The 27,572-nt window shown below is 44.4% G+C and overlaps 1 protein-coding gene across 1 annotated transcript in view; it reads left to right on the forward strand.

Annotated features, from left to right (window-relative positions):
- The window catches only part of LOC126204440 (dynein axonemal intermediate chain 3-like), a gene marked incomplete at its 3' end in the record, with an annotated part of 162,842 nt that overhangs the window by 134,979 nt on the left and 291 nt on the right, over positions 1–27,572 (forward strand). The window contains exon 6 of the mRNA XM_049938862.1: positions 15,263–15,527. Within this exon, the coding sequence (XP_049794819.1) occupies positions 15,263–15,527 (265 nt within the window). The remainder of the gene's footprint in view (positions 1–15,262; positions 15,528–27,572) is intronic.

Below are 27,572 nucleotides of genomic sequence, written 5' to 3' on the forward strand. Positions count from 1 at the left end.
GTTTACTCAACAGCCAATAGCAAAACAACGTTCACCCGCGTCAATCCGCGGTTTTCATCAATAACCAATCGCAAAATAGTAAACCTAACGACTGCACTTTTTACTGACGTAATTAATATGCTGAAGTTTTGCTTATGCATAAAGTTATTTACTATTGTTATTTATACCTGAATTAACTTTCCCTTTACCATAAACTTACTTTACAAATCTATTCTACAAAAATCCCCTTTGTCCATATACCTGAATTAACTTTCCCTTTACCATAAACTTACTTTACAAATCTGTTCTACAAAAATCCCCTTTGTCCATATCCATACTTGGTCGAAATGTTCCCACACTAGATCCTACTACATAACTCGTTAAACAATTATCTTCATATTAACCTTAAACCACACTCACGCATCATTCATACTGCTAAAACACATTTATAACATTTTACATACACAAAAATAAATAATAACACTTTATGAAAATACTAGAACTGTTTATGAAAAACATTCTATTACTTTAGTGCACTCTAGTGGGCATCATCGAAACTAAAATCACAGTCCCTCTATGCAATATTGTCCTCTATCGGCTGAAACAAACTACGTGCGCGTCCAGTCTCGCGTCACCATCTGTCACTATCCAGCTCTGAGACACATCTTCCACTTAACCGCCTCCAAGGCAGGATCGTTATACGGCGCTACACCTCACCACATCGGCTACTTGCGTGTCTATGGGGATGATCAAGACAACACAACACCCAGTCCCTGGGCGGAGAAAATCTCCGACCCAGCCGAGAATCGAACCGGGCTCCTTTGCATGGCATTCCGTCGCGCTGACCACTTACTTTGTTCATTATGGCTCGTTGCATTTGTTCGGGGTGGACATCACATGACATCGATTCAAGTTCATCGTTGATCCGTTCACTCAGTTTATTGCAAAGGGCAGCTAACCCTCTGACCGAACACGCTGAGCTACCGTGCCGGCACCACTCAGCTATCGAGCCAGCACGTAGATTAGCCCAACAGGCCGATATAAGTAGGAGGAGTTGCCAGAGGATATTGAAAAGCATTAATTTGAAGCCATATGGAGTGATGGTTCTGCAGCAGTTACGGGAGGATGACAATGAGAAACAGATTACTGTACGTGGTTTTTGAATAACATCAACGATGGTTTGTTAGGCCCTTTCCGTTACACCACACGGCTAAGATATCCTTGGAAAGAGTCCATGATGTATTCCCTGTGGAACGAACAGTCAGCAAACATTTATGGCTAACACATTCGCCGGATCTTACACCTGATTTCTTCCTGTGGGGACAATTGAAGAGCAAAGTTTATGGAACAAGTCGACACACAGTACTGGAACTGAAAGAGAACGTCAGCAGTGAAGTTGCCGCCATCCATGTCCGAACTGTACGACGGGTGTATCTAAATATGCTTGGACATGCACTGCTTTGTACTGATGTTGCATGGCATCGCTTTCAACATCTTCTATAAATGTGCTTTTGACTTCTAATTGTCAATAAAGGTTAAGCGCATTTAACCTCTTCGTTTTGTAATTTCGCAGCATTTCCTTTATACTTACATGGGGTACTTATATCTGCGCCACTCGTTATTACAGCATCGGCATTATGTTGAAGTGAAAAACGTCATTTGATAGCGAGGTGCACATATAAAAATGGCGGTGGTGTCGGGCACAGATGGTATAAAAGGGCAGTTCATTAGCGGAGCTGTTATTATTTTGTACTCAGCTGATTCATATGAGAAGTTTTCCGACGTGGTTATGGCCGCACGACGTGAATTAACAGACTTCGAGCGCAGAGGAGATAGACGCATGGGGCCTCGCATTTCGGAGATCATTAGGGAATTCCATATTCCGAGATCCAAGAATGGGATTTTCACTCTGCGGCGGAGTGTCCGCTGATATGAAATTTCCTGACAGATTAAAACTGTGTGCCGGACCGAGACTCGAACACAGTACGTTTGCTTTTCGCAGGAGAGTTTCTGTAAAGTCGGGGAGGCAGGAGACGAGGTACTGGCAGAAGTAAAGCTGTGGGGACGGGTCGTGAGTCGTGCTTGGGTAGCTCGGTTGGTTAGAGCACTTGCCCACGAAAGGCAAAGGTCCCGAGTTCGAGTCTCGGTGCGGTACACAGTTTTAATCTGCTAGGAAGTTTCATTCGGAGATCCAGAGTGCCAAGAGCGTGCCGAGAATATAAAATTTCAGATGTTAACTCCCATCCCTAACAACGCAGTGCCTGACAGTCTTCACATGACGGCCGAGAGCAGGAGCGTTTGCGTAGAGTTGTCAGTGCGAACACACGAGCAACGTTGCGTGAAGTAACCACAGAAATCAGTGTGGGATTTAGGACGAACGTATCCGTTAGAGCTGCGCGACGAAATCTGGCGTTAACGGGTCATGGTATCAGACGACCGACGCGAGTGCCTTTGCCAGCAGCACGACATCGCCTGCAGCGCCTCTCCTGGGCTTGTCACCGTATCGGTGAGACGCTGGACGACTGGAAAACCTTGGCCTGGCCAGATGAGTCTCGATTTCAGTCGGTAAGAACTGATGGTAAGGTTCGAATGTGGCGCAGACCCCACGAAGCCTGTGGTAGCTCCATAATGGTGTGCGCTGTGTTTGCATGGAATGAACTGGGCCCTCTGGTCCAACTGAAGCGATAATTGATAGGAAATGGTTATATTCGGCCACCTGAAGACCATCTGCAGCCATTCATAGACTTCATGTTCCCAAACAATGCTGCAATTCTTATGGATGACAGAGCGCCATGTCACCGGGCACAGTTGTTCGCGACTGGTTTGAAGACTATTCTGGACAGTTCGAGCGAATTATTTGGCCACCCAGATCCCGTGACATGAATCTCGACGAATACTAATGGGACACTGGGCGTATACAGTGTGCTAGGAACAACATATGATTAAATTTGTAGCTAATTTTAGGGGAAACATGGTATGGAAATTAGTATCTAGAGCTGCCATCTCTGGTAACAATACTGGCTCTAAGCTGACTGGGCATCGAGCTGATCCGAGCTTGGATGATAGATACGGGTACACAGTCCATGTTGCTTCAATTGACTGCCAGAGTTCATTGCCCATAGCGGGTAATGAGAGGTCACGTGACAGTCTTATCAGTAATCCATGCCAGGTTTTTTCAGTGGATGAGAGATCCGGGGAACTTGCTGCCAGGAGCAACAGTAGACCACTCTCTTATGTTGAGGAAGGTCTGGACAGCACAGATAACACGCAGGCTCCCGTTATCTTGTCGAAAGATAACGCCATGGAGATCTCGAAGGTATGGCACACTCACCGGCCTTAACACGTTCCGAATATAGAGGCTTTTGTCCAAGGTACGAGCTGTCTACATCTACATCTGTACTCTGCAACTACTGTGAATGCATGACAGAGGGTGCTTAGCATTGTACCGCATCTCAGGGTTTCTCCCTGTTTCAATCGAATATGGATAGTAGCAAGGATGACTGCTTCATCGCTTGTGCGAGTGCTGTAATTATTCCAATTTTGACTTCACGGGCTCTGTAGCAGTGATACGTTGAGTGGCTGGGGAATATCTCTAGACAGGGGCAGGCAAACGTTGGGCACAGCTCGTGAGCGTACGCCGCTGCACTGGGGCTGGCCTCGAGGCACGTCGGTATCTATGGTTGTGGTACCCGGCCTTAGCTGCAGAAGTTGATGAAAAGCGATCACTAGACAGTGTTTGTTACATCACGAGCAACAGAAATGCTTTGCCAGTCAAAGAAGCGGAGAAGTGGAGACTTGGCGTCGTTTAAATAGGAATGGAAGTATCAGGTTTTCTTTGTGCAGAATAATGAAAATTCAGAATCTTAATATGTGGTCGCATACCTGCTGGTCAGCGGATGTTTGGTTTAGGGCGCCATTATAGCATATTTCACAAGGATGAGTGCAGCTTATTTTCGGATTCTGAGCTTAAAAAAATGATTCAAATGGCTCTGAACGCTATGGGACTTAACTTCTGAAGTCATCAGTCCCCTAGAACTTACAACTACTTAAACCTAACTAACCTAAGGACATCACACACATCCATGCCCGCGGCAGGAATCGAACCTGCGACCGTAGCGGTCGCGCGGTTCCAGACTGAAGCGCCTAGAACCGCCTGGCCAACCCGGGCGGTCGGCCGAACCTGAATGGTGCCTCCCCGTCAACAATGCCATATGATCATTTCTTTTTTTTTTCGTCTTAAGATATACGTAAGGGAAGGATACACACACACTAATCAATACCTCCACAAGGAATCAAACCATCCTAGACAAAACAGAGATGTCATTATAATCTTGATGAACATAGCCAACAAAATCTGCAAGCCGGTGTATTTGCAGGATGTATTAAATCACTTACAATCGGCCTTCAAGAAAAATGCTTATGATAGTAAGGAGATTGATCGAGCACTTCATGAAAGACGAGAAGAAGTCTGAGGTACTGAGCAAGAACAGCTGCCATCTGCAAAAGATTTTCTCCCATTCATTAATAAAATTACGGATCGCATCGGAAAAGTTTTGGCCAAGAATGGGGTCGAAACGATCTTTAGACCCACCGAGAAGATGATGAAATATTTAAGAACGGCAAAAGAGGCACTGCACCCCTTACCAACACTTGGAGTATATAAAAGCCCATGTAGTTGCGAACAACTGTATGTTGGAACCACTTAAGGAAGGGACGATACGCGGGTAAGTGGCTAGTGGAGTGCTGAACAGTGAGTGGCAGGGGAGCACTGAATGGGTAACAGAGTGGTGAACTGTGAACAGTTGGAGAGCAGAGAGTGGTGAGCAGCTGCTGGGAACTGAATGAGTGAGTGAAACAAGAGCACAAAGCATAGTGACTCCTGAGTCAGGAGTGGTGAGTCAGTTCCTTACAGGTCACTCACTTCCAAGTGACTTTCCCAGCGCTTTGGCTTTGTGGAGCAACATCTCTTGCAGTGAAGTGTTGAGGAGGCCACACAACAGCACCTTACAGGCAGTATTTTCTAATCAAGAGTGGAAATAAGAGGCAAGAAAGTGGTTTCTGCACTGATACAGTGTTCTAAGAACTGATCTTTCCTTGCGTCCTGTTCTTTTCAGGGCTGGCAAAAGCTGTTCACAGGAACAATGCATGTAAACAGAGACATACACATCATCTATAGCGTATGCCATAGTGACTAACGCAGCATCATCTGTGGTACACTCTTGCTATAGCAGCCTCCCCTACATCGTTAGTTTCGCTCACTGGCGTCACTGAAGAGATGTCGTTTCTCTTTCTCTGAGTCACTGATTACTTATCTGTAGAATGGTGTAGCTCTTTGAATCATTTCAGCAGCGGTTCGACCTTCACTAGAATACATACAACTGGAAGAACTGCTGCTGGTAACAGCCTTAATGTACAAAAGTTAGAAATGTGATTTCAACAATATGATTGTAAAAGCTAGGAATCATACTAACTAATACTTGATAACGAATTCCAAAAGTGTCATGAAACTTGAACTGTTATCATTAAGTAGTTTCCCAGTTTTTAACAGTACATATTTGTAACAAAATCATTAGTTGTAATTTTACTGGTTAGGGCACATGGCCATGGTTTAAAATGATTCCAGTCACCATATGCAAGCTCTACTACTAAATAAACAGTACAACTGCAGAAAATTAATTAAATTATGATAACTGTTTACTAGTAGAGAGCTTACAAAATCTAACGCAAAAATTATCGCCACAAATCTGACTTACATTATTATTTTTCCATATTAAATTAAGCAAAATGAGCAGACAAAGAACATGCACAAATGCACAAAGATCTACTGTACTTCTACCTGCAAGGACTGATGTCACAGAACAGATACTTGGTACGTTAATGTCGTTCTACAATAGCACCATGCACACTACTCGAGCCACAGAGTACACGAGGTAAGTAAAAAGTAATGTTCTTGCTTATCTACAGACGCATTCGTTTATTTCTTCCCTTCTGATTTGTCGCACTTACATGTTATATAGGAGGAGGACTAAAAAGTAACTGCAATCATAATGCTCTGCATCATTTACCTGTACTACGAGGTTGCACAGCTAGGCAGCTGTTGTGGGACCTCCTTTGAATCAGTTTGCCAAGCGGCGTCATATGACAACTACGAGTGTGGTTTCAGAGACAGATCTTTACGTGCGCCTGTAGTGCAGTCGTGACACGAAAAAGTGGCTGAGTCTCACGAAATACGAGCGGCTGTGAAGTTTTATTTTTTTACAAGGCAACAGCTCGGCGGAAACTGTTATGATCAGGCAAACAGCGTCAAAGAACATGCTCCTAGTAAAACTGAAGGTTACTAATGGTTTTCTCGTTTTGAAAGGGTGGAAATGTCAAGTGAAGCTTACCTCGGGTCTACAGCTGCTTCAACCGAGGAAGACATCAGTAAAATATGTAATCTCATCAGTGAAAATCGACGTGGAACAGTCGAAAAAATCAAAGACTTATTTTGGTTGTCCTGGAGCACAAATCATAAGTCTGTACATTGATTTGCGTATGCAAAGAGTGGGAGCAAAGTTTGTACCCTGACTTCTTACTGGGGGTCAAAGATATAAGTACGGTTAAGCCATTGAGAAATCAAGAACGTGTTCCAAGACAATTCTAAATTTTCAATAAATTCATCACAGACTATGAGCCATGGTGCTATGGCTACAACCTATAAAACAGAAAATATTCAAGAAATTTGAGGTCAACATGATCGCCTTATCGAGAAAAAACTCGTCAGGTGAAACCGTACTTACTTCAGAATTCGTCCTGCAAAAGCAGAAAGTAAACCAACAAATTTATTTGGCTGTTATGAAAAGGGTGTGCATACGTTTAGCGTGAAAACGTCCGGCTTTGTGGCATTGCAATGAGATGTCCTGAATTATAAAAATGCTCCTGCGCGCACTTCTCTCAATGTTCACCAGTTTTTAGCATCGCGAAGATGACCTACCTCGACGCATGACCCCTGTTCGCCGGATTTAGCTCGTCCCGTGTGCCGGAAATGCTGTTTCGTGAGGTTGGATATTCCATCTGTCCATCTGCTGCATCCTCCCGTGTGACGACGGCTTACCCTTTGAGCCCCGAAAATATTAAACACAATATAATTTTAAAAGTTTTCACAAAATTAATCTTTATCACTATGGTAAGCAACGAAACAAGAAGAAACTGGCAAAAAGAAAGCAATCAATTGCTTTAAGGTAGTAGTTTTACTTTGTAGCCACTAGGACATACTGTTTTCAACCACCCAGCATTTCATGTGATACATTGTAACCTCCCCACAAAAATTTATGATAATCTTTTAAATGTGAATAGACATAGCGCTAAGTGTAACCTCCCAGCAATTAAATTTAAAGACAATGACAATTAAATGAATAGCAATCTGACCCAAATGTAAGCTGCCCACAAAAAATGTAACACAATTCAATGATAATGAAAACGCAAATAGACCAAAATGTCGATCTTAAGCCCTGTGCAATAATTAAACTCAAATTCTTACCTCCGTAAAACTGCATCTGCTCTTATTTTTCGCCATAGCTTAGAGGAAATGCATCGCAAACGTTGTTTGAACTTAAGTAAATTTTTCTTTAAAGGAAATGGAAGGCAAATATTCTTTCAATAAAATGTTTGTTTTGTTAAAGTGCTTGGTTTGAAAACAAAAATTATTATTGGGGCGATTCTTGAATAAATTAGTTACAGTTAATTTACATTACATTATCAGATGTGCGCAATGCTGCTTCATTACCTTATTAAAAAATATACCTCGTCCTGAATCTTGACCAGAGTGCCATGTCGACGCCCGCCGACTCCTCACACACAACTGCCGATTCCCTACATGCAACTGAACTCTCTCACAACTAGACCGCAACTGCCACTACTGCGACTCGACCGCAACTGCACCGCGACTGCACTGAACTCTCACGCAGTCAAGCGCAGACTAGGAACGACAAATAGCTCTCTGGTCAGAGACTCTGCAATGCCTCGCCATCGCTGCTACCGAGTACATACGCGTTTCAACATCTGAAAGAAAATTCGCATATTTCCTAGACAAAATCCCCTATCCCGAAACTTCCATCTACTCATAATACGTAAAACAAATTATAGTCCTAAATAACAAGGAAGATGCCATAAATCTTAATAAATTACTATTACATACTGCAAAATGGCTCTGAGCACTATGGGGCTTAACAGCTATGGTCATCAGTCCCCTAGAACTTAGAACTACTTAAACCTAACTAACCTAACGACAGCACACAACACCCAGTCATCACGAGGCATACTACATACTGCCCCAATGGTTTCATTTCGAAACAGCTCATAAAAGCAGTAGTGAAAATCGAATGTATGTTACAATAACTTTATATATTCAGTTATATCTCGTTATACGCCATAATTAACGTTCCGCGGCATCGCCGCTCCTACCGAATTAGTGTAAATCGACAGTCACTTTAAATGTAAAATATGGGTTATGTTTTCCTTACTCATATAATAAGTTTAAAATAGGAGAGTTTCTTAGAATTTTACCAAAATCAACCATTATCGTCAATCATCAACATCGGAAGAATTTGATGGTTCAGTTCCCGTGACGGATTTTCTTAAATGCAAATCCTCTGCAGCTGAAGTGTTCTCGCTAGGCGCCTGACATTCATTTGAAGTGCTAGACTGTTTTCCAAAGAAATGTACAATTGTTGGTTGTGTAGCCTTCTTTGCCAGTTGATTATACAACTCTTTGTAACACCAACATCTCGTCTGAAATGACGGAAACCACCCTGGGTTAATTAGAAACTATCAGTTCTATTTGATGTGACCTCTAAATGGCGACAATGCTGGAACGAAGATCCACCCAACAACGCACACTGATTCAAGATCCAACAAAGAAGGTAGAAGGATTCGAATTACATACCAAAACTGGTCGAGGATGAACCGCATTAGGACTGGCCAAGGAAGATGTGGTTACATCATGATGAAGTGGGGTTTCCGTCCATCTGCCTAATGCGACTGTGGAGCGGAGGAGCAAACAATACATCACACAGTTAACGAGTGCCAGCTTCGAGCATTTGACGGTGACCTGAGGAATTGACATCAAATGACTCAAAGTGCTGTCGACTGGTTGTCACATTTGGACATTTCCATTTGACTGCAGATACTTTTGTGTACTTATGAAACCATATGATAAATAAATAAATAATGTCACGTTTAAGAGACTGTTCAACTTCTCTCTTCATTATTGCACTCCTTACTTCTTCCGTATCATGTTCTTCAGAAACTGACACTGCAGCGTCGATCATTCTGAAGGCCTCAGCCATTTCCCTCACTGTCATTTTTCTAGCAGGCTGAACTTCTTCAGTTTTTGTTTCTTGTTTATTACTGTTTTCACTGGAAACTATCAAATTTTCGTAGCTCATATATTCGGAGTGAGAGTTTAGGACGTCACACACATTCTCTTCGTCGAAATCAGTGAATCCAACTCTCCGTGTCATGTCTGCAATTTCTCTCACTGCAACACTGATATCACTGATTAACTAAGTCCCAAAGCATGCTGAATATCAACGATACGCCGACTTTCTTCATAGCGATCCAAAACCTCTCAATTTGTACACGCTTCTTTTCCTCGACAGACCCGTTTTCTTACCTCTTACCAGACCTTTTACACTGAAGAGCCAAGGAAACTGTACACCTGCCTAATATCGTGTAGGGCCTCCGCGACCACACAGAAGTGCCGCGACACGGTGTGGTATAGGCTCCACTAATGTCTGAAGTAGTACTGGAGGGAACTGACACTATGAATCCTGTAGGGCTGTCCATAAATCCGTAACAGTACGAGCGGTGGAGATGTCTTCTGAATAGCACGTTGCAAGGCATCCCAGATATGCTCAATAATGTTCATGTCTGGGGAGTTTGGTGGCCAACGGAAGTGTTTAACCTCAGAAGAATGATCCTGAACCCACTCTGCAGCAATTCTGGACGCGTGGGGCGTCGCACTGTCCTGCTGGAATTGCCCCAGTTCCATCAGAATGCACAATGAACATGAATGGAGGCAGGTGATCAGACAGGATGCTTACGTACGTATCACCTGTCACAGTCGTATGTAGATGCATCGGGGGGCCCATATCACTCCAACTGCACACGCCCAACACCATTACAGAGCCTCCACAAGCTTGAACAGTCCCCTGATGACATGCAGGGTCCATGTGTTCATGAGGTTGTCTCCAGTTCTGTAAACGTCCATCCGCTCGATACAATTTGAAACGAGAGTCTTCTGACCAGGCAACATGTGTCCAGTCATCAACAGTCCAATGTCGGTGTTGACGGACCCAGGCGAGGCGTAAAAATGGTTCAAATGGCTCTGAGCACTATGGGTCATAACTTCTGAGGTCATCAGTCCCCTAGAACTTATAACTACTTAAACCTAACTAACCTTAGGACATCACACACATCCATGCCCGAGGCAGGATTCGAGCCTTCGACCGTAGCGGTCGCACGGTTCCATACTGTAGCGCCCAGGACCACTCGGCCACTCCGGCTGGCCGAGGCGTAAAGCTTTGTGTGGTGCAGTCATCAAGGGTAAACGAGTGGGCCTTCGGCTCCGAAACGCCATATCTATCACGTTTCGTTGAATGGTTCGCACGCTGACACTTATTGGTGGCCCAGCACTGAAATGTGCAGCAATTTGCGGAAGGGCTGCACTTCTGTCATGTTGAACGTTTCTCTTCAGTCGTCGTTGGTCCCGTTCTTGCAGGATCTTCTTCTGGCGGCAGCGAGATCGGAGATTTGATGTTTTACCAGATTCCTGATATTCACGTTACAGGGAAAATCCCCGCTTCATCGCTACCTCAGAGGTGCTGTGTCCCTTCGCTCGTGTGCCGACTAAACACTACGTTCAGGCTCACTTAAACCTTGATAACCTACCATTGCAGTAGCAGTAAGCGATATGACAACTGTGCTAGACCCTTGTTGTCTTACATAGGCGTTGCCGACCGCAGCGGCGTATTCTGCCTGTTTACGTATCTCTGTATTTGAATACGCTTGCCTATTCCAGTTTCTTTGGCGCTTCAGTGCAAATACAGACTCTGTAAGGTGGAATGCCATAGGTTTACTGATGATTTACTTTGAGATGCGCTAACGCATTACTGCTACTGCGTACTATTAACAGACGGCAGTGTATAACAGGGTCTGTCTGTACTTAACTTTCACTGTCAATGATCGCACAACTCCGCGCCGACTGTTGCTTTGAACACTGTAAGGCCGTATCCTACTTGAGCGGCAGAAGCGAGCGACAGCGAGCGACTTCTGGATACGTGACACTCCAGCGACAAGCAGCAGCATCGGGCGAAAAGCTCCGGTGTTTTGCGTGCGAGCGACCATGTCGCGCTACAAGATGGCTGCTTAGAGCCAACCAGCTGTTTCTATAAAACGGCGTCCTTGACCTGTAGGATACTGTAGCTGAAGAGCAAGGCTACAGAATTAGGTTTACTTAAGAAAATAAAGCGAAAAGGAATGCCGTGCATGAAATTTACAAAGGGAGGAATCTCGATGGAGAACTTCATAAATATCGTCAACTACGAAGATCACCAGACAAGTTCGTCGAATATACGTGAATAAGCAGAGGAGCATTCGATTATCTCATCAATAAATTAAATACGATGTTTTTTTTACATGATCAAGAACTTTTACCAGCCAATAAATGCGGAGGAATGACTGTGACATGACTAACTACGCTAAACGTCTCCGTAAGAACACAGTTTTACAACAGAGAAGAATATGTAGGTGTGGTGTAGCGGTAGCGAATACAGTTCAAAAATGTGTGATAGCAAAATGTCCTGGGTTCAGTTCCCCTCCGTCCTTATATTTCTACTGGCTCAGTTACGATTCTGTATACTAAGTTTTATGTATACTGTTTACGCAGTATCGCTAAGTATATTTTTAAGGTCTTGCCAAAGAACTTGATCTTCGCACCTATCCCAGTATATCACGCACATTTAATACCTAATAAATTACAATGAACCATGAAATTTTATAGATATTTGATTTTGCGAACGTAATTCATCAGCAGTCAGTGTTAAGGCCAACGTTTTGTGTAATGATTTGTCTAAAAGTATGAAATAAAAAATATTAGGGAAACTTTTGGTGAACCTCATTTTTTGTTTATGATTTCGAGCATCATTCAAAGGTATGTAGAACGTTTCTCTGATCTACTTATTTCTTTTACACAAATCATTTCATAAAATATTTGACTGATTTCTTCCATTTTTGAATTTCAAGTTTTATTCAGAAAGCATTATCTTACTGACACCTTGTTTGCCCTCCTGACGTACTTGATTCGAAGGAAGCCTTTTTGACATTTACAGCAGCGTTTCGTGAAATATTTCAATTTTTCCTCAGCTTATGAATTAAGTTTTCATAGATTACCCTGATTACTTTCAAGCAGTTAAATATTTTCATGCCAAACTAGATCTCATGCTGGTCACTTTGATACCCCGTTTACCTGTTTCTCTCCCTTTGTTTGGATATGAAAATTTGGACAAAACCTCATGGGAGTCTTGTTTTCGCTCTGCTCACGCGTTTACAAAAGCGTATCGAGTGTTAATCATATGATAAAATAGTCCTTCCTGCGTGCTGTCATTTCCAAAATTCGTCGTTTCGATATCTTGAACCTTTATGAGATACGACGATTTTTACGACCACTTGACTCCCGAAGCGCAGGAAAGTTTGGGACGCACCGCGAGCGACTCGTCCGCGGATGTAACAACCAATATATCAAGAATGAAAAGAGAGATAAAAAAAATAGTTCAAATGGGTCTGAGCACTATGAGACTTAACAAATGGTTCAAATGGCTCTGAGCACTATGGGACTCAACTGCTGTGGTTATCAGTCCCCTAGAACTTAGAACTACTTAAACCTAACTAACCTAAGGACATCACACACATCCATGCCCGAGGCAGGATTCGAACCTGCGACCGTAGCAGTCCCACGGTTCCGGACTGCGCGCCTAGAACCGCGAGACCACCGCGGCCGGCGAGACTTAACATCTGAGGTCATCAGTCCCCTAGAACTTAGAACTACTTAAACCTAACTAACCTAAGCACATCACACACATCCATGCCCGAGGCAGGATTAGAACCTGCGACCGTAGCGGTCGCGCGGTTCCAGACTGTAGCGCCTAGAACCGCTCGGCCACAACGGCCGGCTAAAAGAGAGATCATTCCGGTCTCAATTTTAAATAGAATTTAGATATATTGGTTACATTTCATACGCAATAATGTATGGCCTCAAATGAACTGTACGGAAAGTCTACACAATGTGATTTTACCTCTGCAAATTCTTAAAAATTTCGTGCAGCCATGTACTCAATTTCGTGGAGCACAGTAACTATGACGAATAACGAAAATAAATTCTGACCTTTATGGTTTAGGGATATCAAGCTATACGTTGCGAAAGAATCAAATTTTTTGATCGAATAGTTTTTTAAAATCGGAAGTTAAGTAATTCATAGCTGCCGTCGCGTCCGCTCCACTGCTTTGCCGAGAAGACACGTAACTGTCAGTCTGTGTAGCGCGTGCTGCAGCAAAAAGATTGAAACACGTTTGAATTCAGACGTCGCCAGTTGCAGCGGGAGACAGGCAGCGACAGAGATGTCGCTCACGTAGGACACTTTCGTAACTACACATGCGGTTGTGTTTTGTCCCTTGAAGCTGTAGCTCGCTTCTGTCACTCACGTAGGACACGGCCTAAGTGACGGCTACTATGCACTACATTCGTAGAAGTACCTAAGTGTACCACTAGATATCTCTGTCTTGCAACGACAGCAGTGGTTTGCTGCTAATGGCTCCGGGACTTGGAAACAAAATTAATAAAAGCTACTGGCTCGAAAGGTTAAGAGACCCCCACCCTCACCTACCTTGGCGTCACCATTGACCGTCATCTCACCTGGATCCCTCATCTCCGCTCCATCCAATCCAAAGCCCACAACCGCCTCTGACTCCTCAAACTCCTCTCTGGCTGGACATGGGGGTTGCACCCCTCTTCCATCCTCCACATCTACAAATCCTTAATCCGCTCCATCCTCTGTTATGCCAGTCCCGCCTGGATATCTGCCCCCCCCCCCCAAATTCTATAAGTCCCTCCAGATCCTTGAGCGTCATGCACTCCGCCTTGCCTTCCGTATACGCCTCCCGTCTCCCACGCGGATCCTCGATGACCTCATTCCTCGAACATACCCGCATACTCTACACCTCCCGCCGCCTTGATCCCCCTCACCCACTGGTTGCTCCTCTCCTCTCCCATCGCTACCCTCTGCCACGCCTTCACTGTTGTGTCTCCCCTACCTTCCATCTCTACACCCTGCATCTCCTTTCCCAAGGCTGCTTCCATCAACTCCCCCTCCTGGATGACGTCCTCTTTCCCTCCATCTATCCCTCCTATCAACTCTGATCCCCACCCCCCCTCCTTTCCTCCGTCCTTTACCTGGGCTCCCTCTTGCCCCCTTTCCATACTGTTTTCTCCCCACCAAACTTCTCCCTACCTCCCTTCTCCCCCCCCCCCCGAGTCCTTTTGTATTCCCCTCCTCTGCCTTCCCCACTCGCTGTCGCGTCTGCCCAGCACCCGCCACCCCTCTTATGGGTCCTCATCCGCCATCGGCTCCTTTCCCCCCTCCCCCCTTCACTTTTCCTTTCCTTCCCCCCTTTTTTTATTTTCCCATCATCTGTCCAGTTTCCCCCCACCTGCTCTCGGCTGTGGTATGTCACATTTGCCAACTTTCTAGTGAAATATTCCAGTGATTGTTCAGTGTTGTTCGTCCTTCTAGTGTTGCGAACAGAAACCGTGCTGTTGCTGGGTGTGAATTTTATGTCTTTTGCGAACAGACACCAGACTGTCACCCTGTTTTTGAATTGTCTGTCTATTATTTTACCTGTCTGCTTCGTTTGTATTTTATTAGCATCATCATCCCTTTGTTCTATGTTTTAAGTTCCACGATTTTTTTTCGCCATGTTCCCATTTAAGTCTCCGATTTTAACGCCTGATTTTATTATTTATTCTCTTCGTCTTTTTAACAAAGTCTGTAGGCTGAAGAGCGGCATACTACGCTGCTGCTAGCCCGCCCCCTTCGGGGAGAATCGAATTCAATAAAGAAAAAAAAAGGTTGAGAGTAGCCGTGCCGGCGGCAGGTACGAGCTGCAGGCACGCGCAGACTGCGACCCGTCGGTGGCGCTGGCGGCGGGCGGCGGCGTGGCGACGGACGCGGCGCGGCGCGACCGCTACCAGGGCCGGTGCGAGCTGCCGGAGGGCGAGGGCGCAGAGCCGCGCCAGCAGCTGGGGATGGGCACCGCCACGGGCGCCGTGCTGCGCCTCGCCTGGGACGGCATCGAGACGCGCTCGGGCGCGCCCGTCGACTCGCAGGCGGGCACCTACCTGTGGCACGCCACGCTGCACGACGGGCCCGTCTCCTGCATCGCGCGCAACCCCTTCTGCAACGAGGTGCTCGCCAGCGCCGGCGGCCACGTCTGGGCGCTCTGGAGCGACACGTACGGTGAGGGCGCTGCCGGCACTCGGCGGTAGGCAGCGTGTCGCTGAAAACACAATCCGTCTCTGCCGAGAGCGACAGAGGCACTCGCAATTACAACACGAGAAGGGGGAAGAGTCTAACGCGAAACAGAAAGGGGGGTAATATGCTACTATAAAACTCTTCGACAATCTATTCGTGGAAATGTAATGTCTCAGAGAGACTACAAGTTACAAATCACTTGGCATGAGGGACAACCACAGCTGTGAGGATAAGTTTCAATTGATGTAAACCGCAATAGCTGCGTCAAAATGATTTATTAATTAAGACTAGTGACAGTCGAATTAAGTCGGGTGATGCTGAGGGAATTAGATTAAGAAATGTGACACTTAAAGTAGTAATGGAGTTTTGCTATTTGTGGAGCAAAAAACTGATGGTGGTCGAAGTAGAGAGGATATAAAATGTAGACTGGCAATGCCAAGGAAAACGTTACTGAAGAAGGGAAATTTGTTAACATCGAGTATTGATTTAAGTGTCAGGAAGTCGTTTCTGAAAGTATTTGTATGGAGTGTAGCCATGTACGGAAGTGAAACGTGGACGATAAATAGTTTGGACAAGAAGAGAATAGATGCTTTCCAAAAGTGGTGTTACAGAATACTGCTGAAGATTAGATGGGTAGATCACATAACTAATGAGGAAGTATTGAATAGGATTGGGGAGAAGAGGCCTTGACAAGAAGAAGGGACCAGTTGGTAGGACATGTTCTGAGGCATCATGGGATCACAAATTTAGCATTGGAGGGCAGCGTGGAGGGTAAAAATCGTAGACGGAGACCAAGAGATGAATACACTAAGCAGATTCAGAAGGATGTAGGTTGCAGTAAGTACTGGGAGATGAACAAGCTTCCACAGATTAGAGTAGCATGGAGAGCTGCATCAAACCAGTCTCAGGACTGAAGACCACAACAACAACAACAACAACAGCTTCGCGACGTTGCAATCACATCCTCAGGCAACAAAACTTTGACCTAAAGAAGCTGCAGTGACTGTAATCCTAATAAAATGTCTAATTGATAAAATTCTGAGGGACATGTGAGATATATGGACCTTTCAAAAAATAATGTCCTTAAAACTCCATATCGGTAAATAATAGTTCTCTACCTTCCACACGAAATTGTCGTCAGAGAGTACGCAGCCGTAATAAATAAAGTAACCGGAGCAACACACAGCCCAGAAACAAGGATTTTTGAATAAGAACAGGCATCCGAAACGCGGAAGCAATCCTTAACCCAAAACAAGCCTACCGGACATACGCGGCACGTCTTCTCAAGCAGTGTGTCTTTACTAGTGTCACATCTAAATAATGAGCATCTGCATCCTAGGAAGACTCCACAAAGGTAAATTTTATCACTTTGCTGTTTTATTTTAAGGTAATTCTACTTAAGGTTATTGAATCTTCTTTAGGTCAACAATTTGTTACTTGAATATGTGACTATGAAATCATGAAACTAGACGTGATTAATAAATCATTCTGACGCAACTGTTGCGGTTTTCATCACTTGAAAGATACCAATAGTGCTTTAAAAGTAGATTAAAGCTGCTTCCCCTTAACAACTCCTCTTATACCATACAAGAATTCTCGAATAAAAATAATTAGTCATTTATAGAGAAAAAAACCGCAAATAGATCTGACATGTAGCCATATAAATACTTTTTCATTTTAATTAACTCGTTAATTATGTTTTCGATGAAAGGAGCAATAACGTAGTAGCACTGCTCTACCTTGCACTGATTGACTGTTAATTTTTTGTGCCTATAAATTATATAATGAAGTTATCGAATTTGAATGGCTCAGTAATGTAAATCAGGAATGTGTGACAAGTTTTTGTTTTCAAATAATAGTCGAAAGAGTAATCAGCTTGCCATTGCTCCATCATATTAATAGGTTGATGCATAATTCTGTAGCGTTTTTATTTGCATTTTGGTATTACAATTGCTGTGAGTTTATTTATCGAGTGCATTTTTATGTGTAGTTCACTGTTGCTATTTCAGTTTACATATTGTCATTTGGAGATAGCGAGTGGAGCTGTGGACCATAGAAAATGGAGTCCCTAGTGGAGAAATGGGAACATATCCGACATATTCTTCTGTTTGAGATCAATAGTGGGGTGATAGCAGCGGAGGCTACCAGAAACATTTCCGTTGTGTTTGGTAATAGTTTCATCGCACAGAGTACAGCAAGAAAATGATTTTCTCGTTTCGAGGAGGATCGTTTTGACATTAGTGACTCTCGAAGTTCAGGAAGACCTTCATGGTTAGATGGAAATCGTTGAAAGGGATTTGTCCACAATGATCCACGTCAGTGTGCTTGAGAAATGTCAGATGTGATGAATGGTGATCATTCCACCATCGTGCGACATTTTCACGCAACGGGGAAGAGTCCCAAATCGGGTGTATGGGTACCACATGCTTTAAGCCAAAATCATAAAAATCTTCGGGTGGTCATATGTGCATTTGCGATTGCTCATCATCAATTGCCCCGTGAATGCACCGACCATTCTTATCCTACATCGTTACTGATGATGAGAAATGTTGTCATTATGCTAAAATAAAGAAAAGAAAGGAATGATTGAGCGCAAACAAAGCAGCAACTCCCCATAAAAAGGACTGAATGTATCCACAAAACAGCGACGGTGCAGTGTATTATGAATTGTTTCCCAGAGATTTAGCACTGCTAACATTTATTGTCAACTACTGAGACGCCTTGCAGAGGCAATCCACGAATAACTGCGGAAAAGACTGTGTGGAGTGGTGCTACTCCACAATAACACCCGCCCGCATCATACCACCTGACTAAGAACACTAGGAGTTGCGTTGGAAAGTCTGGCCGCATCCATCTTATTCACCTGATATTGCGCCCTCAGACTTTCACCTTTTACGCTCTCTATCCAACAAGTTTCAAGAGACATCCTTTCCAGATGAAAATGCGCTCAGAACGTGACTCGACGAGTTCTTCATCTCAAAACCACTGATTTCTACAGTCGCGGAATGTTACCCCGGCGGTTTCCTGTGTCTTACGTTCTGTTTTATACTATTGTTCTGAGTCTTTTCTTGACACCGTTCTCGATCTGTTACTGAGCGGGCGCTGAAGACCTTGCCGTCGTGCGCCCTTAAAATCCTCTCCATCCATCACATCCATTACCCCAGCGTTGGTAGACTGTTGCACATAGTGATAGGGAATATATTATTGATGACTAAAGTCTTTGTTATGTGTACGTATTGTGTTTATTAAACTTATGGAAAAACGCTGTGAACTTATGCACCAACCTAACACGTAAACGTTTCGATTTAAGTAGTCTGATTATCGTTGAAGAATGATTCCATCAGCTGTCGAAAATTTGGGGCTGTATAACGTGGTCCATGGTTTCCTAGCCAACCGTACGTGCTAGCCCTGTCCGATCTTGTACCAGTTTCCAGCTGCAAGAGGAAGGAGGTTTTCGTACAGTAGATGATGAGCTACTTTTTCTGTAATCCTCCTAAATAGTTGGTGGTCGTAGCTGACTGGTTTGCCATCTGCGGCAGTGAAACATAAGCCCTGCCATGAAGCAGTGCCTCTATTAGGAGCAGCAGGAAATGGCCAATGAGAAGGCGTACAGTCCGCTCTCGTTGGCTGAAAGGCTTATATGTTAAATAATTTCGTGGAGCAGTTTAGGAGCTCACAGAACTGAGGATTTGACCAACAGCTCTCGTGTGCTCGTGCGGACGCGTGGATTTCGGGCTGAAAGATTCCAGTTTTTTCTAGGCGAATTTTGCTCCACGGTGTCCAGCGAAACAGCCCTGATCTCAAAAACTAAGATCGATAGACAATTACAACAAAAAACATATTCACTGTAAAAGTTATAAGAATTTTATACAGAAGTTTCGAAATAGTTCGAAAACTTGCTAATAGATGACACAGTACGCTGTGGAGCACATACAGTGTTAGCGTGCATAATTAAATTCGTCCTCTGCAAGTAGGTCTTTGCAATCGCATCAGAACCTTTTCAAAATATTCATCACTCGAAGTAGAGACATGGCACAAACGAACAACAAAATTTTCCATTGCATCCTGTTGTGCCTCAACTGCAATTGATTCCGACGGCACACAGATCGCCGATTCAAGCTCGCTCAGAGAGGTGGAATGGTTCCGACAGACACTATCTTTCAATGTGCCCCACAAAAAGTGGTCACAAGGAGTCAGATCGAACGAATATGGAAGCCAGTCCATCCCTGCGCCAGGTAATTTGTAATAATGCAACACAATGTGGTTTGCCCCCATTTTTCACGAACCAATCGGTGCTTGGTCCTTCCTCCATTGCGGCGACAAACTGTTCCAACGTAATGTACATTAACGATCGCTTCTCGCATGAAAAAAGGGTCGATAATGCCTCAGCTGCATACCTAGGAGATACAGTGGTTTCACTTGACTCCGTTCAGGTGCAAGTGTGCCTCTCCTGAACCAAATGCATCCAGCATCGAATCCTTCATTATAAATCACTGTGAAAATCTGGTTCCCAATATCAGCCCTCTGTAGCGCAGCTCGTACACGTATGGCCTCGTGGCTTTTGGATTTTGTATGGAAAGGTGTGAGGGCCCTGTCTCAGTACTTTCTGTGTGCTGGAACGCTTCGAATCAGTCTCTGTTGCAGTTCTTCTGACGGGTTTCCTTGCCTGTTGCTGAATAATTCCAGAAACCCTGGCGACATTTTTAGATGTTGGAGTTTGGCGAAGAGCTTGCGAATGGTTTTCGCATCGGGTTCTTTTGCAACATTAAATGGTGTTTGAAAACTGCACCTTGTTGCGGTATTCCAGTACCAGAAAAACACGTTGTGCAATGGAACACGCGATTTCAACCTCTTCCTTCACTGCGCTAACCTACTTTTACTTTTCAACGGCGGTATTGATAGCTCTGATCCGCAGCGCGCTATTTATAGGCACTAGTATTGGAATACAGCGTCATTTGTTAGTAGAACTATTTCGAAACTTATGTGTAAAATTCTTACAGCTTTCACAATAAACATACCTTTTGTTGCATTCGTCTATCGATCTTAGTTTTCGATATATTTAATTGTGAAATCAGGAACTCTTTCGCTGGACACCCTGTATTTAGCGAGTGTACAGACTCCAAATTAGGTTGTGGAGGCAAGTAGGTAGCTGGAGGCTGGCGTATGGTGAATGAAGCGGACTTGACGAGGTTTTCGTTGAAGTTAGTAAATCATATTCGTTTCCGTGGACTCCTGAGCCTGGTGTTTTTGTGTCACTCCTTCTCTACAACTTTTCCTAAAATACCGGTAACCAATTTTTTGGTCCGCTTGACATCGGTTTAATAGATTTTATATCCTGATCATCGTTAACGTTTAGCATAAGAAACTGCATACTGTGGTCTGAGAACCTTTTGATTATTAGTTTTGCAATATGTTTTTGTTCGATAAAACTGTCTGTTAAGATGTCAGCAATATCCGGTTTCAATTGGTTAGCTACCCTAGTTGGAAATTTCACGTGAGGAAGTAAGTTGAATGATAATATTACTAACTGCATAAAATACTTGATGGAAGTTTTTTCAAGAAAATCTAAGTGAACAGCTCCACCAACCACTATTTATTAGCTCTTCCCGCTACATACGCTTCGAGATATGCACACACAGTTCACTAAACATTGGAGACTTCACCCCAAAGAGCTTTCTTCTGGACTTACTGTGGGAACGTAGTAATACTTTCCATTGTTCTGATTGATCCAAATAGCATTCAGCAAAAGTAAGTTGCAATAATGCTTTGTACATTGTACCGCTGCGCCCCCCCCCCCTCCTCTCCACAACCTCCACATTCGTTTCTCAATCTTCCCCTTACTTCTGTATCCACATTTTCTAAAGGAATGATCTCCTGCATACTCGAATACGCCAGTTTGTTCCTCTCCTGTCTTATGACGAAATGAGGCAGTTAACCTGGTCGCAATCCCAAGTGCTCAACCAGAGAGCAAAGACTGCTCGCATCTCGTGGTCGTGCGGTAGCGTTCTCGCTTCCCACGCCCGGGTTCCCGGGTTCGATTCCCGGCGGGGTCAGGGATTTTCTCTGCCTCGTGATGGCTGGGTGTTGTGTGATGTCCTTAGGTTAGTTAGGTTTAAGTAGTTCTAAGTTCTAGGGGACTGATGACCATAGATGTTAAGTCCCATAGTGCTCAGAGCCATTTGAACCAAAGACTGCTCTCCTGGGTCTACTGTAGCGATATAGCGCTCTTGCCCGTAGTTTGGGTTCAAATGTAGTAGTGTGTAATTTTTACATGTGTTATATCACGACTCGCAACATATTTAATGGTCAGTCAAGTGCTCCACCAAGGGCACCTCACTGTTCTTCTACCACGGGTAGCACCAGGAGGAAGCGTTAGAGTTTCTCTGCCACATATAAACTGCCGTGCCTCCGGGGCCTGAGCTTATTCCATGGATGCCAGGACAACAATGCTTATGGACGGATTATCGACGATGATTTGGCCTCTCTCTGGCACTTCGATGATGTTGGTTCCGTTGTGCGTTTAGATTGTGGGCTCTGGTTGTGCACATGAAATGTTTTAAGATCAGTAAGTATCTGTTAAGTTACTATCAGGAACGTGTGAATTTCTCCAACAAAATTGCAGCTGACAAAATATAAAACCTTGCATCATCTAGTCCTATTTCTCAGTCATTAGAAGTAACTTAAGTTCTTCTTCTTCTGCTAGCTCTTTAAGGAACATATCACTTATGGTCGTACCATGTAATTTAATCTACTCTTTTTTAAAAAAATTTTTAACTCCACTGTTTGGAAACTAAAAATGAGGAATGGCTATTCAAACACCGTACCTCGTCGAAGTGCCATTTCGTACCTATTCCAGTTACTCGTTGGAATTTCGTCATTCTCAGCCTTGCTCTGGTTATGTAACATCTACGTCAACGTGGGCTGCGTAAAGTGACAGGTGACAAATACGAAAAGCCACATAGCTTAATACGAGGGCTATTTGGAAAGTAAGGTCCGTTCGGTAGCGAAAAGGAAACCACTGTGAAAATCAACAATGTTTCATTTGCAACTGTTAGCTACAGTTTCCGGCTACTTCTGTACATAATCGCCGCTGCAACTTAGACATTTTCCAATAACTCATCATAGAACGCAGCCGACTGTGCTTTCCACCAGTTTTCTACGCTGGTCTACAGCTCATTGTTTGTGCCAAAATGTTGGTCCTCATAACCAGTGGTTCATGTGAGCAGAGATGAAACGCAAGGGGAGCCAATTACGGACTGTGTTCTGGGTAATCAAGCACGTCCCATCTAAAACGCTGCAGGAGCATCTTCATTGCCCTGCAGAGTGCGACCGAGAATTGTCATGAAGAAGGATCCCCAAGACAGTTATTTTTTGTGGGCTGCATGACATCAGGCGAGATCTCTCACCAGGCCCTCGTACTTGGCGGGAGAGGCTATTTTCAAGCCATATTTACGTGCTCACTGTGCGCTCAGAACTAAAAAAACTGACGTGACGCGATCGACGGGCGTACTAGAGACGCTGCCCAACACATCTGTGTAAAGCTTCATCGGATTTTCATTGTGGTTTCAGTTTCGCACCCGATCGGACCTTACTTTCCAAACAGCCCTCGTGTTACCCGACAAAGCGAACCGCGAACCTAGCTGTAGCTGAAACTAGCCTGTTCACTTTGCTAGGTATAGCAACGTTTTAGTTCAGATGAGCCAACCGCCTTGCCTCGTTGAATACACCGTTTCCAGTCAGACCATCCAAGTTAAGGAACGTCGGGCGTGGCCGATACCTGGATGGGTAACAGCCTTGGTACACTACGTGCTGTTGGCAGTTTTCCCTTTGCCTTTCGGCCAAAGGAGAGGAGGGTGGTGGCGCAAAGTTCCTGATCCCCAGATTTTGCGCCACTGTCCTAGATTAAACTCCAGATCTCTGTGCCCTGTCTCAAGGAGTGTTTTGATGATGATATTTCCGCCCCCTCGCTGATATTCGAGAGGAATGGGCTATGTACCGGCACCAGGTTTCACTCTCTCATCTCTGCTCATCAAACAACGTAAACACGACACCACACTACACACACACACACACACACACACACACACATACACACACACACACACACACACACACACACACACACACACTTATTACAGTCACCTGCGCGAATCGGATGCACTAAACATACAACTGACACACTTCTCAAAAGAAAGGTGTCAGTGTGGGCGAAGAACATGTAAAGACTGCGCGTGAGGGTCTCCCAGTGAACCATACCATATGATTTTGCCTTTTCTTAATTCAAAGCAGTGCGTTTTCTTACTTCTCAGTACAAGCATGGAGAGTGTTAGTGGAAAATGCCTTCGAAGGCAGCTGCGACGGCTTGCTTTTAGCGTCATTAAATTTGTAGATGATGAGAAAAGGAGATTCGTAGAAGCATAATAGATTAAGTTAAACGGCCCAGATTACAGCACGAGGGAACGGTGCCCAGCGGAGTGGGATTCTTGTATCTGAAAGCAAAGTGCACAAGGGAAACACACCATTGAATATGTGGAAAATAATTTATTCTGTAGAATTTTCTATGATATTACGAAAAATATAAAGAAACAGCAGGTTTGCGAAAACTTCATAGCTTTTGTTGCACGGAACTGGACAGTAATTCTAGCAAGTAAACTGAGAACAATTATTCTGTCTGATTTTTAGAAGGAGTGGTTTCTTCAGATAAAACGTAGGTATTACTGATTACACTGTGAATATACTTTGTTGCCCTGTAAAACAGTCTGACATGGTCGGCCCAGTGAAGCTGACACGACACCCAGTCGGCAGATGTAGCACCTGATTTTCTGTGTGCTCCTGCTTGCTGTGGATAACAGTCGCGGCTCGGGCCCAAAAGAAAAGAGTATCAGCGATGCACTGATAACGCAGTTAGACGCGCCCTAAGTAAAAACGGAAAGATTTTGGATAAGAAAATGCTTATTGAAACGAAACCTGTTTAGTTATCTGACGTTATTGAAACAACAGAATGATGAAGATATTTGCATTATCTGATAGCAGACTACTAAAGTTTCATTAGATTGCCGTTTTTCGTGACTCCACTGATTGTGAAGCAGAACCGTTTACAAAAGAACCCGTTACTGCCGATGAAAGTCAGGTTGTTTCTTTATGGCTCTTGGCTACTGCAAAGGCTAATGCAAAACAATGGGTGCCCGCGGAAGTTTGCCCAGGGGAGAGGGATGACAAGACTAAAATTGCCATTTTTGAGATAAGTGAGCTGGACAGTTGCGAATCGTGTCATGTCACACGAACTGAATTCTGTAAGTGACACTAAAAGCTTATTATACGCAAATAATTGATGGTTATCCACTCAGTATTTGTTATCGGTACATTACTTTGATACTTAAAAGGTAAGCACGATTACGTGGTTATTGTGGTGTATTGTAGCAAGTAGATCACTTCAAGAGGAGGTCGAACAGATACTACACCAGACACGCTAATTATTAGGAATTTATTAAAACTTGAACATGGTAAATACTGAACTTTGGAAGCAGTTAGTGTCCACACAGATGACATGTATCTAATACGATCGCTGACACGTATAACATTTATCACTTGATCATTGAATTGAGTAACGTGATATAAAGTTCTATTCGCACGCAGCCGGATCTGTGCTAAGACGATACTGTCGTCGTTAGCTACGATTACAAGTGGTCGCTGATTACATAGAGACTGGGCGTTAACGTAGGGACTAGACGCTGAACAGCAGTGCACTCGGACATAAATAACTTCCTGCCTGCGGCAGCGGAAGGAAACGCTTTGGAGCATGTCTGAGCCGTTGTCTCCGATTCGTTGCTGTGTTTTACAGCTATTGTCTTTACCTGTGGTACCGTCGTGAGGTACCAACTTTTGCATGTGACTTCATTCTGTGCACGACACCACAGTTATCTTCAAAGCACACATTTTAGTATTATTAAAATCATTCTAGGTGTGATCTGAAATTACATTAAATTACAAATTAGTCTATATCTGGCATGTATCCGACAGTCTCCAGTGAGTTAGGAAATAAAGCAGGTTTCCTGATTTCATGGAAAGGAGGGAAAAAGGGGGACAAGGCAAGTATCCCTCCTTGCCACCATCCCCCACTGGGCATTTCTTAAATGTAGCATTGCAATTTCTCCGCAGATACTTTCAGAAATGAGTCCTGACTCTTGTAAATATTATTTCCGCTAATAAACACAAACGTTACCGAATGCTGATTTTGTATACCTTCATATATGTTTATTCTCTCTCTCTCTCTCTCTCTCTCTCTCGTAGTCCGCCTCCGGTAGCTGAATGGTCAACATGACGGATTGTCAATCCTCTGGGCCCGGGTTCGATTCCCGGCTGGGGCGCTCATCATCATCATATCATCCTCATCGACTGCAGGTCGCCGTAGTGGCGTCAAATTGAAAGACCGGCACACGTCGAATGACTTGCCCGACGGGGCAAAAAAAAAAACCTCTCGTATGCAGCGCTCGTGTTTTCTAATTTCTACTGTTGCTGCATTACTATCAGGTTTAGTAGCCTTCATTTCTTAAGCTAGTTTGTCAAGTGCTTGATTCCTTGTATCCTTACAGTATTCTGCTTGTCTGGGCTGTCCAACAAATATGAAACATCTTTCTAGAGTTCCAAGAACTCCACAGTCACGTCCTCTACAATGACACGATTGTTCAGCGCCTGCTCACGACGTTCACGCTTGAAAACTCACAGCACGACAGCGCCACAGACGGCCAGATCTGGTCAGCAGACTGGGCCGCCGAATGGGCGGCCACAACACCCGACAATCAGTCTGTCGAACGACAAGCTTATACCCGTCCCGCCAAATCGGATCGCCTGTGGTGTCTTTATTAAACTACTGGCCATTAAAATTGCTACACCACGCAGATGACGTGCTACAGACGTGAAGTTTAACAGACAGGAAGAAGATGCTGTGATGTGCAAATGATTAGCTTTTCAGAGCAGTCACACAAGGTTGGTGCCGATGGCAACTCCTACAACGTGCTGACATGAGGAAAGTTTCCAACCGATTTCTCATTCACAAACGGCAGTTGACCGGCGTTGCCTGGTGAAACGTTGTTCTGATGCCTCGTGTAAGGAGGAAATATGCGTACCATCACGTATCCGACTTTGATAAAGGTCGGATTGCGGTTTATCGTGTATCGACATTGCTGCTCGCAGTTGGTCGAGATCCAATGAGTGTTAGCAGAATATGGAATCGGTGAGTTCAGGAGGGTAATACGGAACGCCGTTCTGGATCCCAACGGCCTCGTATCACTAGCAGTCGAGATGACAGGCATCTTATCCGCATGGTTGTAACGGTCCGTGCAGCCACGTCTCGATCCCTGAGTCAACAGATGGGGAAGTTTGCAAGACAACAACCATCTGCACGAACAGTTCGACGACGTTTGCAGCAGCATGGACTATCAGCTCGGAGACCATGGCTGCGGTTACCCTTGACGCTGCATCACAGACAGGAGCGCCTGCGATGGTGTACTCAACGACGAACCTGGGTGCACGAATGGCAAAACGTCATTTTTTCGGCTGAATCCAGGTTCTTTTTACAGCATCATGATGGTCGCATCCGTGTTTGGCGACATCGCGGTGAACGCACATTGGAAATGTGTATTCGTCATCGCCATACTGGCGTATCACCCAGCGTGATGGTATGGGGTGCCATGGGTTACACGTCGCGGTCACCTCTTGTTCGCATTGACGGCGCTTTGAACAGTGGACGTTACATTTCAGATGTGTTACGACCCATGGCTCTACCCTTCATTCGATCCCTGCGAAACCCTACATTTCAGCAGGATAATGCACGACCGCATGTTGCAGAGCTGTACCTGTACACGCCATCCAAGCTCTGTTTGACTCAATGCCCAGGCGTATCAGGGCCGTTATTACGGCCAGAGGTGGTTGTTCTGGGTACTGATTTCTCAGGATCTATGCACCCAAATTGCATGAAAATGTAATGTCAGTTCTAATATAACATATTTGTCCAATGAATACCTCTTCCCC

Source organism: Schistocerca nitens, chromosome 1, assembly GCF_023898315.1.
Source record: "Schistocerca nitens isolate TAMUIC-IGC-003100 chromosome 1, iqSchNite1.1, whole genome shotgun sequence".
Classification (NCBI taxonomy): domain Eukaryota; kingdom Metazoa; phylum Arthropoda; class Insecta; order Orthoptera; family Acrididae; genus Schistocerca; species Schistocerca nitens.